Raw genomic sequence first — 17365 nt, 5'->3', positions numbered from 1 at the left:
AATAAATAAGCATTGCTATGTTCCAATAAAACTTTATGGGCACCAGAATTTTATTTTTATATAATTTTTATGTACCATGAAATAGGACTTTTAATTTCACATAATTTTCATGTATCACAAAATATTATTTTTCTTATCTTTTTCCCAGCCATCTAGAGATATAAAAACATACTTAGCTTGTAGGCCATATAAAACTGGTAGCAAATCAGATTTAACCCACAAACTTTAGTTCAGCAAACCCTAGAGGATGGGCTTCATCTGACCAAGAGGTGACTAGGAAGACTTTAGAAAAAGGATAGAGGGTGAACATTTTACAAATTTAATTGCAGAGTTAAGAACAAGTCAAAAGTAAAGGCTCAAACTCATGAATAGTGAGATGACCTGCACTGAAACCAAGAGTCAGATGCTCAAATGACTGAGCCACCCAGGCGCCCCCCCACCCCCCATTTATTTTTATAATTAAATGTTAGACATCAGGTCTATGGATCCTTAGTGTTAGTCCTTTGGATCCTAACATTTCAAGAAACATTTGTTGAAAGCATTTATGTCCCAGGTACCACGAAAGACACAAAGGTACAAAGTACATGAGACCTGGGCCTTGTCCTGGAGAGCTTATGGTCAGATGGGGATGAAGGGTACATAAATGTATCATTGCAATTTAGCAAATGAAGATAGAGACATACACAGGAAGGGGACACGGAAAAAGAAGACAGGTAGTGGGCTTTGTTTTCTTCCCCACATTTATTCTAATTGACTCTGGAATGTGTTCAATAAAATGATACCGGTTATAAGCTGGCCTGATTTGTTATCAGCTTCCAAGATACAAAAAGACCCTAGTTAGATGAACTCAGCCACTATTTTGGTTTTATTCGATCAAAGTTACATTATTGTGATCTTTGCTTCTTAGAATTTAATCTACTTATCAAACCAACGATCCTGTCCTTTCAGCAAGGATGGTGGCAAAATAAACAAAGACCTTGTTCCTATTATCCAGGAATATGGCAAAGTTAAGTAGCCACCATTCCAAAATAAACAAAGAGAAACATTAAATAAAAAAAAAATACAGTTCAATAAAACTGGGAAAACATTTTTTTAAGCTGGGTTCAGTTTGAAAATTTTCTGTTTAAAGGATTAAAGGTTTTTGCAGGTTCTGAAGGTTTCTGTACCACTACTTGTAACACATTCAGTAAAATTCTTTCCTGAAGCAATTAGGCAAAATATACTAAGAACCTTCTTTGTTTTTTACAACAGTTGTAAGTTTAAAGAAACATTAAGCAATAAATACCGTGTTCCCATATATTCCTTCTTCCCCTGACCATACAGTTTCCCCTACTATTGACAGCTTGCCTTAGAGTGTTACATTTGTTGCAACTGAGAAGTCAAAGTTGACACATTATTTTTTGATACATTATTATTAACTAGAGTCCATAATTCACATTAGGGTTCTCTGTGTTGTACACTTTTTTGGTTCTAACAAATTAATAATGACATGTATATACCACTACGGTATCACACAGAATAAACACCCCCTCTGTGCTCCACCTATTCATTCCTCCATCCCTTCCACCATCATCTCCCAGGCCCTGGGAATAGCGAATCTTTTTACAGCCTCCACAGTGTTGCCTTTCCCAGAATGTGATACAGGTGGAATCACACAGTATATAGCCTTGCACAGTGGCTTCTTTCACTTTGTAATATGCATTTAGGGTCTTGCCCTCTCTTTTAGTAGCTCATTTCTTTTTATCACTGAAGGATATTCCATTGTATTGGTATACCAAAGTTGGTTTATCCATTCATCTATTATGGACATCTTGGATGCTTCCAAATTTTGGCAAATATGAATAAAGCTGCTATAATCATTCTTGTGCACTTTTTTGTATGGACATAAGTTTTCAGTTTATTTGGGTAAATATCAAGGAACACAACTCCTGGATTGTATGGTTACAGTATGTTTATTTATTTTTATTATTTAATGTTTATTTATTTTTAGGAGAAACCGAGTGAGGGGCAGAGAGAGGGAGACAGAGAATCCAAGACAGGCTCTGTGAGGTCAGCACAGAGCCCAATGTGGGACGTGAACTCATAAACCGTGAGATCGTGACCTGAGCTGAAATCGAAAGTTGGATGCTTAACTGACTGAGCCACCCAACTGCAACTTTTTTTTTTTTTTTTTAGTTTATGTATTTTGAGAGAGAGAAAGCACACATGTGAGATCAAGGCAGGAGCAGAGAGAGAGAGAGAGAGAGAGAGAGAGAGAGAGAGAGAGAGAATTCCAAGCAGGTTCTGCACTACCAGCACACAGCCCACTGGCAGCCCTACACAAGGCTTGATCCCATGAACCAGGATACAGTGACCCAACTGAAATCAAGAGCTGGATGCTCAACCAACTGAGTCACCCAGGCACCCCAGTATTCTTCTATAAGAAACTGCCAAACTGTCTTCCAAAGTACTATTCTGCATTTTCCCTAGCAATGAATAAGAGTTTCTGTTGCTCCCATACTCATCAGCATTTGATGCTGGATTTGGGCCATTCTAATATGTGTGGAGTGGTACTTCATTTTTGTTTTAATTTAATAACATATGATGGTGAGCATTTTTCATGTACTCATTGGCCATTTATATATTTTCTTGGTAAAGTTTGTTTCAGATCTTTTGCCCGTTTTTTAAATGTGTTGTTCACCTTATTATTTAAGAGTACTTTGTATGTTTCGGATACCACTCCTTTACCACATACGTGTATTGCAAAGACTTTCATCTAGTCTGTGGCTTGTTTTTTTTTTTTATTTTCTGAAATGTCTTTATTTTTTAATCCAATAATTCCACTTCTGAGAACTTATCCTAAGAAAATAATCCGACATATAGAAAAGTGATTCACACATAAAGATGTTTATAGCAACAATGCAATGCTTATCATTAAAAAAAGAAACTGAATCCTAATTACATTCCCCCAATAATAGTTCAAATAAATTATGGTTAAACATTATATCCACAATATGTTTTAAAAGAAACACCAAAAATCGAATGCATAATTTTACATATTTTGCTTTTTCCATATAAAAGTATACCATGAGAGGGGCTCTTGGGTGTCTCGGTTGAGCATCCAACTATTGATTTCGGCACACATCATGATCTCATGGTTCGTGAGTTCAAGCCCTGCATCAGGCTTCATGCGCACCGACAGTGTGGAGCCTGCTTGGGGTTCTCTCTCTCTCCCTTTCCCTCTTTCTGTACCTCTCCTGCTCACACACATGCTCTCTCCTCAAAATAAATAAACTTTATACTACACTGTAGTCTATTGTCTAAGTTTTTAAGTGTCATTATGTCTAAAATATGATATACATACCTTAATATAAAAATACTTTATTGTTAAAAATGCTAACCATCATCTAAACTTTCAGTGAATTGTAATCTTTTTTGCAGGTGGAGGATCTTACCCTGATGTTGATGGCTGCTGACTGATCAGGGTGGTGTTTGCTGAAGAAGGAGTGGCTGTGTCACGTTCTTAAAATAAGACAACAATGAAGTATGCCACACTGATAGACTCTTTCTTTCATGAACAATTCCTCTGTTCCACACAATGCTGTTTGATGTTCTACACGAGAACTTCTTTCAAAATTGAAGTCAATCCTCTCAAACCCTGCTACTAATTTATCAACTAAGTTTATGGGATATTTTGTCATCATTTCAACAATCTTTACCAGGAATAGATTCCATCTCAAGAAACCACTTTCTCTGCTCATTTACCAAAAATCAACTCCTCATCCATTAATTAGTTTGATCATGAGACTGCAGCAATTCAGTCACATCTTCAGCCTCCACTTCACAGACTAGTTCTCTTGTTATTTCCACATCTGCAGTTAACTTTCTCCACCAAAGTCCTGAAATGCTCAAAGTCATCCATGATGGTTGGAATCAACTTTTTCCAAATTCCTGTTCATGTTTCTTGCTCTTCGCATGAAATCATGAATGTTCTTTTTTTTTTTAAATTTTTTTTTTAACGTTTATTCATTTTTGAGACAGAGAGAGACAGAGCATGAACAGGGGAGGAGCAGAGAGAGAGGGAGACACAGAATCTGAAACAGGCTCCAGGCTCTGAGCTGTCAGCACAGAGCCCGACGTGGGGCTCGAACTCACGGACCGTGAGATCATGACCTGAGCTGAAGTCGGACTTACCCGACCAAGCCACCCAGGCGCCCCGAAATCATGAATGTTTTTAATGGCATCTAAAGTGATGAATCCTGGGGCGCCTGGGTGGCGCAGTCGGTTAAGCGTCCGACTTCAGCCAGGTCACGATCTCGCGGTCTGTGAGTTCGAGCCCCGCGTCAGGCTCTGGGCTGATGGCTCGGAGCCTGGAGCCTGTTTCCGATTCTGTGTCTCCCTCTCTCTCTGCCCCTCCCCCGTTCATGCTCTGTCTCTCTCTGTCCCAAAAATAAATAAAAAACGTTGAAAAAAAAAAAATTATAAAGTGATGAATCCTTTCCATAAACTTTTCAATGTACTTTTCCCAGATCCATCAGAGGAACTACTATCTATAACAACAATAGCTTTAGGACTATAGTATTTCTTAAATAGTAAGACTTACAAGTTGAAATGACTCCTTGATCTATGGGCTGCAGAATGGATGTTGTGTTAGCAGGCATGAAACAACATTCATCTCATTGTACATCTCCATCAGAGCTCTTTGTTACCCAGGTGCATTGTCAATGAGCAGTCATATTTTGAAAGAATCTTTTTCTGAGCAGTAGGTCTCAGCAGTTGGCTTAACATATTCAGCAAACCATGTTGTAAACAGATATACTGTCATCCAGGCTTTGTTGTTCCATTTATAGAGCATAGGCAAACTAGATTTACTGTAATTCTTAAGGGCTCTAGGATTTTCAGAAGTGTAGGGGTGCCTGCCTGGCTCCATCAGAAGAGCATGTGACTCTTGATCTTGGGGTCATGAGTTTGAGCCCCATGTTGCATGTAGAGATTACTTTAAATAAATAAACAAAATTAAAAAAATGTAAATGAGCACTGGGTTCACCTTTAAGACATCAGTTGCATTAGCCCCTAACAAGAAAGTCAGTATGTCCTTTGAAGTCTTGAAGCCAGGCATTGACTTCTTTCTAGCTATGAAAGTTCTAGATGGCATCTTCTTCCAATACAAGGTTATTCTGTCTACATTGCAAATCTGTTGTTGAGTGTAGCCACCTTCATTAATGATCTTAGCTAGATCTTCTGGATAATGTGCTGCAGCTTCTACATTAGCACTTGCTGCTTCACCTTGCACTTTATATTATCCTTTACAGAACTGAAGAGAGTTAGGGCCTTGCTCTGGATGGGATTAAGCTTTGGCTTAAGGGAATGCTGTGGCTGATTTGATCTTCTATCCAGAACACTCAGATTTTCTCCATAACAGCAATAAGGCTGTTTGACTTTCTCGGGGCACCTGGATGCCTCAGTGGGTTAAGCGCCTGACTTTGGCTCAGGTCATAATCTTGAGATCTGAATTTGAGCCCCACATCAAGCTCGGTGCTGACAGCTCAGAGCCCGGAGCCTACTTCAGATTCTGTGTTTCCCTTTCTCTCTCCCTTACCCTCTTCTCTGCTCACCCTGTCTCTCTCTCACAAAATAAATAAACATTAAAAAAAAGGGGGGGGGGCGCCTGGGTGGCTCAGTCGGTTAAGTGTCCAACTTCAGCTCAGGTCATGATCTCACAGTCCATGAGTTCGAGCCCCGGGTTGGGCTGTGCGCTGACAGCTCAGAGCCTGGAGCATGCTTGGGATTCTGTGTCTCCCTCTCTCTCTGCCTCTCTACTGCTCAGGCTCAGTCTCTGTCTCACAAATAAATAAAAAGATTTAAAAAATAAATAAATAAAACCTCTTCCTTTGCCTTCATAACTTAGCAAACTAGCACACTTAGCAAGTCGGCTTTCACCCCAACTCAGCTTTAAACATACCTTCCCAACTAAGCTTAATCATTTCTAGCTTTTAACATGAGAAACACGTGATTATTCCTTTCACTTGAACACTTAGAGGTCATTGCAGGGTTATTAACTGGCATGATTTCAATACATTTGAATCTCAGGGAATAGGTAGGCCTGAGTAGAGTGAGGGAGATGGAGAAATGGCCAGCGAATGGCGCAGTCAGAACACACACACCTGTATCAGTTAAGTTTGCCATTTTACATGGGTGCAGTTAGTGACAGCGCCAAACAATTACAACACCAAATATCATTGACCACCGTAACAAGTATAATAATAGTGAAAAAGTCTGAAATACTGCAAGAATTACCAAAATGTGACACAGAGACACGGAGCGAGGAAATGCTGTTGGAAAAATGGTACCAATAGACTTATTTGACTCAGGGTTGCCACAAACCTTCAATTGTAAAAAACACAGTCTGCAAAGCATAATTAGGTGAAATGCAATAAAATGAGGTATGCCTATATATTGTTTTTTGTAACTCACTTTCCTCATTTTAGATAAAGGAAACATTTATCTATGCTAAAAATAATCTTGGGGTGCCTGGGTGGCTCAGTCGGTTGAGCGTCCGACTTCGGCTCAGGTCAAGATCTCACGGTTCGTGGGTTTGAGCCCTGCATTGGGCTCTGGCTGACAGCTCAGAGCCTGAAGACTGCTTTGGATTCTGTGTCTCCCTCTCTCTGCCCCTCCCCCACTCACACTCTGTCTCTTTCTCAAAAATAAATACATATTTAAAAAAAAAAAAAAGAACATCTTGGAGGAGATTTAGACAATTGGTGCCAATTTGGAAGTGAATTAATACTGAAAATATTAAAAACTGAGCAAGTCACAAAAATCAGATCACTATTAACCCTTGGAAAGCTAAAAAAAAAATAATAATAATCTTTAGGGGTGCTCAGTTGGTTGAGCATCTGACTCTTGATTTCTGTGCAGGTCATGGTATCATGGGGCAATATTGAGCCCCATCTTAGGCTCTGTGCTGACAGCACCCAGACTGCTTTGGATTCTTTCTGCCCCTCCCTGGCTCACTCTTGAAAGAAAAAAGAAAAGAAAAGAAAAGAAAAGAAAAGAAAAGAAAAGAAAAGAAAAGAAGGAAGAAAGAAAGGAAAAAAGAAGAACAAAGTTTTTAGATAATCTTTAACAGTGGGTGCTTTTTTATTTTGAGGAGAAAACGCAGAGATTAGCTTTTAGGTGTTTTTAAAAACCAGTAATACAGTATGTTCTCTCTTTTTATACACACTTTTTTTGGGTGTGCACATTTAAATGCTCCTCTTTTAGCAAATTTCAACTAAAAAATATGGTGTTATCAATTATAGTCACCATGTTATATATTACATCCTAAGATTTTATTTATTTACTGTAGGTTTTCTGAAGAGGTAAACTGCAGAGAACCTAGAAATCATGAAGGGTCACATTACACACAGTAGAACAAATAGCTCAAATTTCAACTTTGTTATTTTCTTGTTTTCAGGTTGTTTGGGACTATTCTACCACTAAAGGTTTTTCTTGGTCCTGCCTTCATAGTGTTCAATCTTCAGTCTGTCCCGTCATTACTCTTCTTCCTCTTCTCTGAAGCAACACATATCCTTTCTTATTTCTTCTGATCTTTTTTTTTTTTTTAATGGCTTCATTTTTTTTCTTGTATGAAGTGTTTTATTATACAAAAAAGTATACACAGTGTATAGATAAGTTACAAAATATAACAATGAGATGAATACCCATGAACCCAGCACCCAACCCAAAAAAGTATTACTACTGTTGAAGCTGCCTGTGTATAATAATCCAGAGTCCCATCTTCTTACCTGCCCTGGAGGTTACTACTCACCTGAATTATGTTTATTAGTCATTCCCTTGCTTTTCTTTAAAATCTCACCAACTTATTCTCTCATCAAAAGTGTTCTCTTCTCTTCACACTCACTTTTGATGGGTAATATTCTTTAAAGCTTACAGACATAATCTTATATTAGTCACAAAATAGCCCATCCTTCTGATGACCCAAAGATTCATGAGTAAGCCATGTAAGCACCCTCTGTAAGAAGAGTTCTGAAAGACCTCAAGATAGTAAACCTAAGTATGCTCCATAAAAGAGTGCTTTGCAGTAGCAATATAAACTGGTTAGCTTTAAAAACTTCAAGGTAGCTTAGTGAAAGGTTCCCAAAATTTAACAAATAGGTGTGTACCAGTCCACAGAAAAACCAATACAGGAAAAACTGTAGTGAGCTCTTTCACAGAGCTACATGTATGCAGCCTTTTGTTTTTTTGTTTTAATTTTTATTTTTAGAGATAGAGAGTGGCACAAGCAGGGGAGATGGTCAGAGGGGGAGAGAGAGAATCCCAAGCAAGGTCAATGCTGTTAGCACAGACAGAGCCCAACATGGGGCCCAATCCCATGACCATGGGGTCAAGACCCAAGCCAAAAGCAAGCGTCAGACACTCAACCAACTGAGCCACCCAGGTGCCCCTACATGTATGCAGTTTAAAGAACTAGTCTTTATACTGGGATTATCCTACTTTCTTGGAATTAAAATATCTTTTCCTTTATAAAATGGTATAAGATGGCAGGTATATTTGGTTGCTGTTCATGTGTCTTTTTTAAAATTAAAATTGAACTTACTTGGCCAAAGAAAAATTTGAAAACCCTATGTGATATCCAATGTTTTTGGAAATTGTACTGACCCACAAACTCCCAAAGCTTAGAAAGCATAGGCTTAGAAGTCTTTAAATCTGAGGAACTGGAAAACTTTGATCTTGAGCCTTTACTATCTCTCCCCATTAGTCTCCTAGAGTAAAAATGGGAAGAAATTAACAACTTCCTCCTGTCTCTACTACTGGCATTCTTTCTTTGGTTCTCCAACATAAGAAATACTATAATTAATGAAGCTGACTAGGAAATACAGAATATAACCAATGCTTGGGGTGCCTGGGAGGCTCAGTCAGTTAAACATCCGACATTGGCTTAGGTCATGATCTCATGGTTCATGGGTTCAAGCCCCGCATTGGGCTCTGTGCTGACCACTCGGAGCCTTGAGCCTGCTTCAGATTCTGTGTCTCCCTCTCTCGCTGCTCCTCTCCTGCTCATGTGTTCTGTTTCTCTCTCAAAAATAAATAAACATTTTTTTTAATTAAAAAAAAAAAAGAATTTAACCAATGCTTAACTTTAAAAATCTTGGGGCACCTGGGTGGCTCAGTCGGTTAAGCGGCCGACTTCGGCTCAGGTCATGATCTCACGGTCCGTGAGTTCAAGCCCCACGTCGGGCTCTGTGCTGACAGCTCAGAGCCTGGAGCCTGTTTCACATTCTGTGTCTCCCTCTCTCTCTGCCCCTCCCCCGTTCATGCTCTGTCTCTCTCTGTCTAAAAAATAAATAAACGTTAAAAAAAAAAAAATTTAAAAATCTCATCAGTGATTAGCTTTCCAATCTTGGGAAAACATTTTAACCATACTATATCATAGGTTCCTCAATCCATTTTTTCTTGTGCACAATAATACCCATAATCTATGCCTATGGCCCATCACTTCCTGAAATAGAAGTAGTAATGTTGAGGCCAGTCTAATTACCTGAACAGCACTTTGAATTCTATGGTGGGCACAGACCTAACTTTGAGATGTTATATACACTTACACAACACTTTAGGCATGTTTAACAGGATGTTAAAGAAAAACATCAATAACATCAACAACATCTGTCTAAGCCCAGAATATACAACCAGTACAATTATTTGAGAAATACATTTCAGCTCAGAATAACAAAGCTGTCTAATGATGTAAGAGGAAAGGAAAAAGTTCTCAACCTCGTTAGTGATTATGAAAATTAAGACCACTATTTGATACTATTATATACCCACTAGATTGACTAAAATTAAAATGAGTGACAACACCAAATCTTGCAAGTATGTGCAGCAATGGGAACTCTCACATACTGCTGGAGAACCCATAAATTGGTATGACTACTTTGGATAACAATGTGACACTATTACAACTAAAGAAGATTCATATACCCTAGAATTCAGCATTCTATTCCAGATATGTATCTTAGAGAAACTACTGTACATGTGTACAAAATACACAAATAGGAATGTTCATAGCAAAATTGCTCATGATAGCCCCAAACTGGAAACAATCTACATATCCATATACAGTACAATGAGTAAGGACAACATAGATTATTGAACACCATAAAGGTCAGTGGACAAACTACAGCTATATACATAACACTGGGTGAAAGAAGTTATTCAATAAGAAAAAGATACAGCATGACTCCATCTATATAAAGTTCAAAAACAAAATTATTCATTGTGATTTGGTGATAAGTTAAAAAAGAAATAAAGATTATCACACAAGAGAGAAGAAAGGAGAAAGGTTATCACAAGGGGGGAGAGAAGGGACAAATGGGAGGCCTTTGAGAGCTGGCAACACCTTATTCTTGACCTAAGCAGTGGTTACACAGGTGTTTGCTTCACAGTTCTTTAAGGGGTTCATATGGTTTATACAATCATTTGTATAAAAATGACCTATCTCACAAAAAATTACAAAGGGCTGCATCTTGAGGTGATATTATGTGATATTTAACCAAAGCTAAAGGTTCAGTTATCAGAACTATTATAGCAGGAATTCAAGTACTGGTCAGGTATTTGGACCAGATGGCCACCAGGTTCCTGCTAATCTAGAGATTTTATGGATCTATTTTCATACCTTGTAACGATGATTTTTATGAACACTATTCTGGAAGCAGTCCATACAGAGTACACATGTTGGGTCAATTGCACAGTCCCTGAAAAAGATTGAGAATTAGATTCCAAAATTCAGAAGACGTCAATGATGCTTAAGATATGACTATAATATAATGTGAATGAGTTTCCCGTGTGGTACACGAACTGAATATGAAAATGTCTCAAAAACTGAATTCCAAATAACTTGAGCCATATTTGAATATGTAAGTTTGGATGTTTGGTTTTTGCCTCTTAAATCAACCTCATTATTTTGAGCCTTTAGCTGGTTTCAGACTGTTAAGTTGCAATTCAAGATTAGTTTTGTGAAAAATGATTAACTTTTTTTCCCCATTATCTGTCATCATCTTACCCTACTGCATTTAAAAACATATTTTTACAAACAATGATTGTTCACTGGTAAATGAGGCTTGAATAAAGACAAAATTCATTAGAATACAAGCAGCCTGGGGTGCCTGGGTGGCTCTGTCGGTTAAGCATCCAACTTCGGCTCAGGTCATAATCTTGGGGTCTTTGAGTTCAAGCCCCGCGTCAGGCTCTGTGCTGACAGCTCAGAGCCTGAAGCCTGCTAAGGATTCTGTGTCTCCCTCTCCATGTGTCCCTCCCCCGTTAGCACTCTCTCTCTCTCAAAAATAAACATTAAAATTTTTTTTAAAAAAAGAAGAAAAAAATGGAATAGAAGCAGCCTAAGGGCAGGAATGTTTATGACTGTGTTTATGAATGATATGTACTAAGCACCCAGAATAGTGCCAGGCACATGGTAGGTATTCAATTAATATTTACTGAATGAATGAAAAAAAAATTCAATCTCTCTTAATCTCTTCCCTACTAACTCCTAAAATGCACATAAATCTTATTTAACATTTTTCAGAGAAACATTAGAAGCAACATAAATTGGTGAAAAGTGCAAAATTAATTTTTAAAATACTGATTTAGAAGAGTGGAAGAGATGGAATTGGAAAATTTTAAAAATTATACATATATATATATATATGTATATATATATATATATATTTTTTTTTAATGTTTATTTTTGAGAAAGAGACAGAGCGTGAACAGGGGAGGGGCAGAGAAAGAGGGAGACAGAATCTCTCAGCACAGAGCCTATGCAGGGCTTGAACTCATGAACCACGAGATCATAACCTGAGCTTCAGTCAGATGCTTAACCAACTGAGCCACCCAGGCACCCCTGTTTTAAAAATGATTTTAAAGGCTAATAGGAAATAAAGATAGCCTAATAATACTCTCAAAAGCATACATTATCTACTGTCCAGTACTGACATTCTGAACTGGATAATTATTTGCTGGGAATAGAGGAGACTGTCCTGCACACTGCAGGATGCTTAAGTGTCAATCTTGGCCTCTACCCACTAGATGTCGTTACCATTTCCCCAGTTGTGACAATTAAAAATGCTTCCATGACACTTTTGGAGAAATGAGATCTACAAATGTCTACTGTGCTTTAGCTGAAACAGACTAGGCTTCAGCTAAAATTTATGTAAGAAGATAAACCTTACTACCTACGTAGCAAAATAGTACACAAAATATAAAAGCTGACTTTTTTCCTAAGAAAAGAATAGGGTAATGATACTATGTTCTAAACAACTATTAACTACATATAAACCAGCCAAACCTAGAATTACAGGAAGTAAAAGCCAATTCTCTGAATTTATGAAGTCTAAAAATTCACTCCTAACCTAAACTACCTCTAGTAAAGGGAAAAAACTCACTAAAACTAAAGTGCAACTAAGATCTAAAAGATGAAAGCTTCAGGCAGGAGCAGGGAGTAAAACCGTTCTCTGTGCTACCATGATTTGTTTTTTTTTTTTTAAGTTTTTTTTTTTTTTTTAACGTTTATTTATTTTTGAGACGGTGAGAGACAGAGCATGAACAGGGGAGGGTGAGAGAGAGGGAGACACAGAATCTGAAACAGGCTCCAGGCTCTGAGCTGTCAGCACAGAGCCCGACGCGGGGCTCGAACTCATGGGCCATGAGATCATGACCTGAGCTGAAGTCGGACACTTAACTGACTGAGGCACCCAGGCGCCCCTGTGCTACCATGATTTGTAAGGCAACTGCTCTCACAAAGGGCAAAAACCCTAAGGCTGCTTTCAGTTTCCCTACCACTGGCCTTTTCTACTCAACTTAATTCCAACTGTTGCTATAGGTCCACAATCCCCTGATACCAAATCTCACTTGGTAGAAAAAAATGACGTGAAATGATGTGAAGACTATACCATTTGCTGTGAATATTCATAGATTTCTTACAGAAATGCTATGTTTGATGATAGGATCCTGCCCTAACTCTGCTGGAGAAGAGTTCAGAATTCAGAAATACACTGGCCCCAGGGTTTCATATTAAGAGTATGTGGACTACATTAAAAACAAGACAAAAATCTATCCGTTATATGCTTTTAGAGAACAGGAAAGTGAGACAACTATTTAAGTCATACGTTCAAAAACAAGCTGTACAAGCAAAAACCGACCTATAAGTGCGTAATAAAAGGAAGTTAATTAAGTAGGATTAAGTATACTATAAATAGTAATAAATTTTTAAAAATACATCATAAAATAAGTACAAAATACCAAGACTGAAGTTAACTAATCCTATAAATTTCTAATTCTTACCTACAAGAGTACGTTGTCTCTCCACTTTTGAAAACCTTCCCACAGAGTTGAAATGCTCCACTGTGCTTCAATTTCTCTAAGCAAATATCCGGATCTTCTCCAAATAAGTACCATTCCAGTGGAGTAAATATAGACATTTGTATACTCTCCTCCTGCTTTTCCAAGTCTGGGTCCATTTCAGCAGAATAAATTTCTGGCACCAACTGTGCCAAATGGTGCAAAAAAGTAGTATAAAAGTCAACTTGCTGATCCCACCACTGAAAGAAAACAAAAATTACACTTGGTTACAAGTTTCTTCTTAAAGATGTAGGGGTACAAATAATAGCACAATTCTGAAATTTCTGAGAGGCTGATTTACGATATATTCTTATTTTATCCCTTACCAATATAAAAGGAAAGTGGATTAAAAAAATAGCCTTGGAAATTAAGTGGCTGCTCACATACCACATATATCTGGGGGAAAAAAAAAAAAAAGAGCAGCTGCAGTGGATGAGAATTACCCTTCCCTTCTGGACTGGGCAACTCCCGATCTCTGAAGATAATTCTAATACTAGTCAGGGGCTGTACAGACAAAGCATTCCCCACATTCTTAGTTTAAATGTTGTAAGGAATTGTAACATTTACTGAGAGATCAAAATGAATGAGTAGAAAAGAGTTTTTAGAATGCCAAAAGCACTAAACATAAAAGGAAATGGATTAATCAGACTCCTCGAAAGTAAACTTAAACCCTTCTGCTCTTCAAAAGAAACTACTACAAATGGCTTATTTGCCATGTTTATTTGTACATGAAAACATGCTCAACATCATTAGGGAAATGCAAATTAAAATGACAATGAGAAACCCCTACACAACTTATTTGGGTTTAGGTAAAAGAGAATATAAAAAACTTGACAATACCAGGTATAAACAAGAATGCGGAAAAGGAAAATGCTAGTAGGAACTGAAACTGGCATAACCACTTTATGAAAGTTTGGCAGTTTTATAGTTAAACATGCACTTACCTTACAACACAGCAATCAAACTTCTAGCTATCTACCTAAGAATTGAAAACTTATATTCATACAAAAACTTATACATGAATGTTACAAGAGTTTTAAGTTGCCAAAACCCAGAAATAACCCAATTGTCCTTCAACTGGTGAATTATAAACAAACTGTGGTATGGCCAAGCCATGGAATGAATACTGCTCAGGAATAAAAGGAATAAGTTATCAATAAATGCAACATCAAAATGTATTCTTATAAAACCAGTAAAGTTCAAAAGGCTATGCATTGATTGCCTCTTAGCAGTTAGGGCCATGTTCATAGAGCATCTGTGTGAACTGAGCAGAGCTCTCATCTCTGTGCCAAATTCCTGATTCCCGTAATAAGTAGGTTTCACAGACACTATATGAAGGTTTCAATAACACCATCATCTCATTCTTATCTTCAATCAAACAAGATAGCTTTCCAAGCACCAAGAAATTCCGTCAAGAAAGACATTCGGTGATTACTTGCTGGCAATTTGGGCTTAAACATGAGGTATGATTACCCTAAACCATCCAACCAACCCAGCCCAATCAGTTTTTAATGCCACTCAGTAATAGCAAGCTTAAATGAACAGAGACAAGGGAAACAAAAGGTTGAGTGCACAGCTCTCTACTATCAACCCAATATTGACAATTTAGTTGCAGTTAACATCCTTCTAGTTAAATGAATGTTGCTCATTTGAAATGGGCTGGTTTTCTGGCTTTATTAGTATCTCATGTTTGTCTTATAATTATGTAAAAACTGGCATTTATACATATTTTGTATTTGTACACACTTAAGCTATATTCTAAAAACTAATTTAAAAATTTCTAAAGGCTATGTACTTTATAATCCCATTTATTTATTTATTTATTTATTTATTTATTTATTTATTTATTTATTTATTTCTATTTTAGAGAGAGTACAAGTGGGAGAAAGGGGCAAAGGGAGAGAGAGAGAAAATCTTAAGCCACCTGCATGCTCTATGTGGAGCCCAACATAGGCCTCAATCCCACAACCCTGGGATCATGACCTGAGCTGAAATCAAGAGTCAGACGCTCAACTGACTGAGCCATCCAGGCGCCCTATATCACTCCATTTACAAGACATTGTGGAAAAGGCAAAACTACTACCAAGATGGAGGACAGCACAGTGGTTTGTCAAGGGTTTATACTACAAAGTAGAAATGACAGAATTTTTGAGTGCGATGGGATTGTTCTATACCTGTGTTATGGTGATGGTTAAACGAATGTTGGCAAATGTCAAAACTCACAGAACTGTACAATAAAAAGTTATTTATGTAAAATTTAAAAGTGCATTTTAAAGTACATAGTTTATAAAACGAAAAGGAAAGCCACAGATTGAGAGAAAATATCTGCAATAATACACTGAACACTTTCTCCCAAAGATAAAGAATAGGCAAGGACATTCTTTGTTCTCTCCTATTCAATATTGTTCTGACGGTCTTAGCTAGTGCAGTAAGGCAAGAAAAAGAAACAAATGGAATGATGATTGAAAGGGAAGAAGCACACTGTCTCAGGGTCATGAGTTCAAGCACTGTGTTGGGCTCCACACTGGGAGAGGAGCCTACTAAAAACAAAACAAAAAACAAAAAAACAAAAAAAAACCCAACTGTACTTCTGTATACTACCAACAATTTGAAAATGAAATTTTGAAAAATAGCATTCATAGTAGCATTAAAAATCTTAAAATATTTGGGCATCAATTTAATAAAAGATGTAAGACCTCTACACTACAAACTACAAAATATTGTTGAGATAAATTTCTAAAGCACCCAAATAAATGAAGAACTATATTATGTTCACTGATTGTAAAATTCAATATTAAGATATCTACACTTGCCAAACTGATCTACAGATTCCACACAATCCCAGCAAACATTTTTGTAGAAAGTGACAAGCTGATTCTAAAATGAATATAGAAATATAAAAAATTTAGAAGAGACTCATGTTACCTGATTTCAGGATTCACATAAATCTATGCTAATTGAGACAGTGTAGCAGAGGCATGAAAAAAGACATATTTATCAATGGAACATAAGAGAGAGTCCAAAAATGAATCCACACATAGTCAATTTTTTCATGAAAAGGAACCAACACCATTCAAAGAAGATGGTCTTTTCAAAAAAATTATAGAGGCAATCAGATATCCTTATAAAAAAGTAAACTTCAATCTATACTCTATGCCAAACACAAAAATGAATTTGAAATGCATCATACACTTAAATATAAAAGCTAAAATCATAAAACTTCTTAATGAAAACTCTTGCCATCTTGGAGCAGGTCAAGATTTCTGGAACAGGGCACAAAAAGCATTAAGCATTAAAAAAATGGATTTGATAAAAATTAAAGCCTTCTGCTCTTCAAAATGAACATGAGTAACTAATATCCAATTCTGCTACTCACTATGCATTTTTCAAATCTTTCACACAACCAAATAATTAAGATTAATTTTGGAATGGATATATGTTAAAATGAACATGCCTCTGCTTCTTGAGTCTATTTAGCTATACCTTCTGTGAAATTACACAGAAATAGGAAGCAACAAAGAAGTTTATTTATCACACACTAATCCAACTTGCCGGCAGGGCACAGGACATCCACCCAAAAGCTATCTATATAGCCAAGGCCCTGGCCCTCTTGGCACAGGAACACCCTTGTCCCAAGCTGTGAGACTGACTGTTCAGTCCACTAGGAAATGTAATCTAGGCAAAAAACTCATCAAGAGAATAAAGGAACTCTAGAAAAAGTAACAGGTATGGAAAATTACAACTCTTCAGTCTGTAAGAACAAAGGCTAGATAATGTTTATAAAATCATGAGGAGTTTTGACAAGGTGAACATATAATTGTTCACTATACCTTAAATTAACAGGTGCCCCCTTAAGAGTGTTAAAAACAATTTTCAGGGCAAAGTACAGAAATCAGAATTTTATTTAGCTATGATAAACTCATAAAATTGTCAAAAGAGTTTTATAAAGCTGAAATATACTTAGAATTAAGAATTTACATAAAGTTCT

At 37.1% G+C, this 17365-nt stretch overlaps 1 protein-coding gene across 1 annotated transcript in view; it reads right to left on the bottom strand.

The window, feature by feature from the left end:
* The window catches only part of UBR1 (ubiquitin protein ligase E3 component n-recognin 1), a 133262-nt gene that overhangs the window by 100206 nt on the left and 15691 nt on the right, over positions 1-17365 (bottom strand). The window contains exons 2-3 of the mRNA XM_042942244.1: positions 13321-13577; positions 10658-10736 (exon numbers count right to left, since the gene is read on the bottom strand). Coding sequence (XP_042798178.1) covers positions 10658-10736; positions 13321-13577 — 336 coding nt within the window. The remainder of the gene's footprint in view (positions 1-10657; positions 10737-13320; positions 13578-17365) is intronic.

The sequence above is a fragment of the Panthera leo genome, chromosome B3, assembly GCF_018350215.1.
Source record: "Panthera leo isolate Ple1 chromosome B3, P.leo_Ple1_pat1.1, whole genome shotgun sequence".
NCBI classification, from domain to species: domain Eukaryota; kingdom Metazoa; phylum Chordata; class Mammalia; order Carnivora; family Felidae; genus Panthera; species Panthera leo.
Note: the sequence above shows the minus strand (reverse complement) of the source record. Positions and strands in the feature narration are given on the sequence as shown.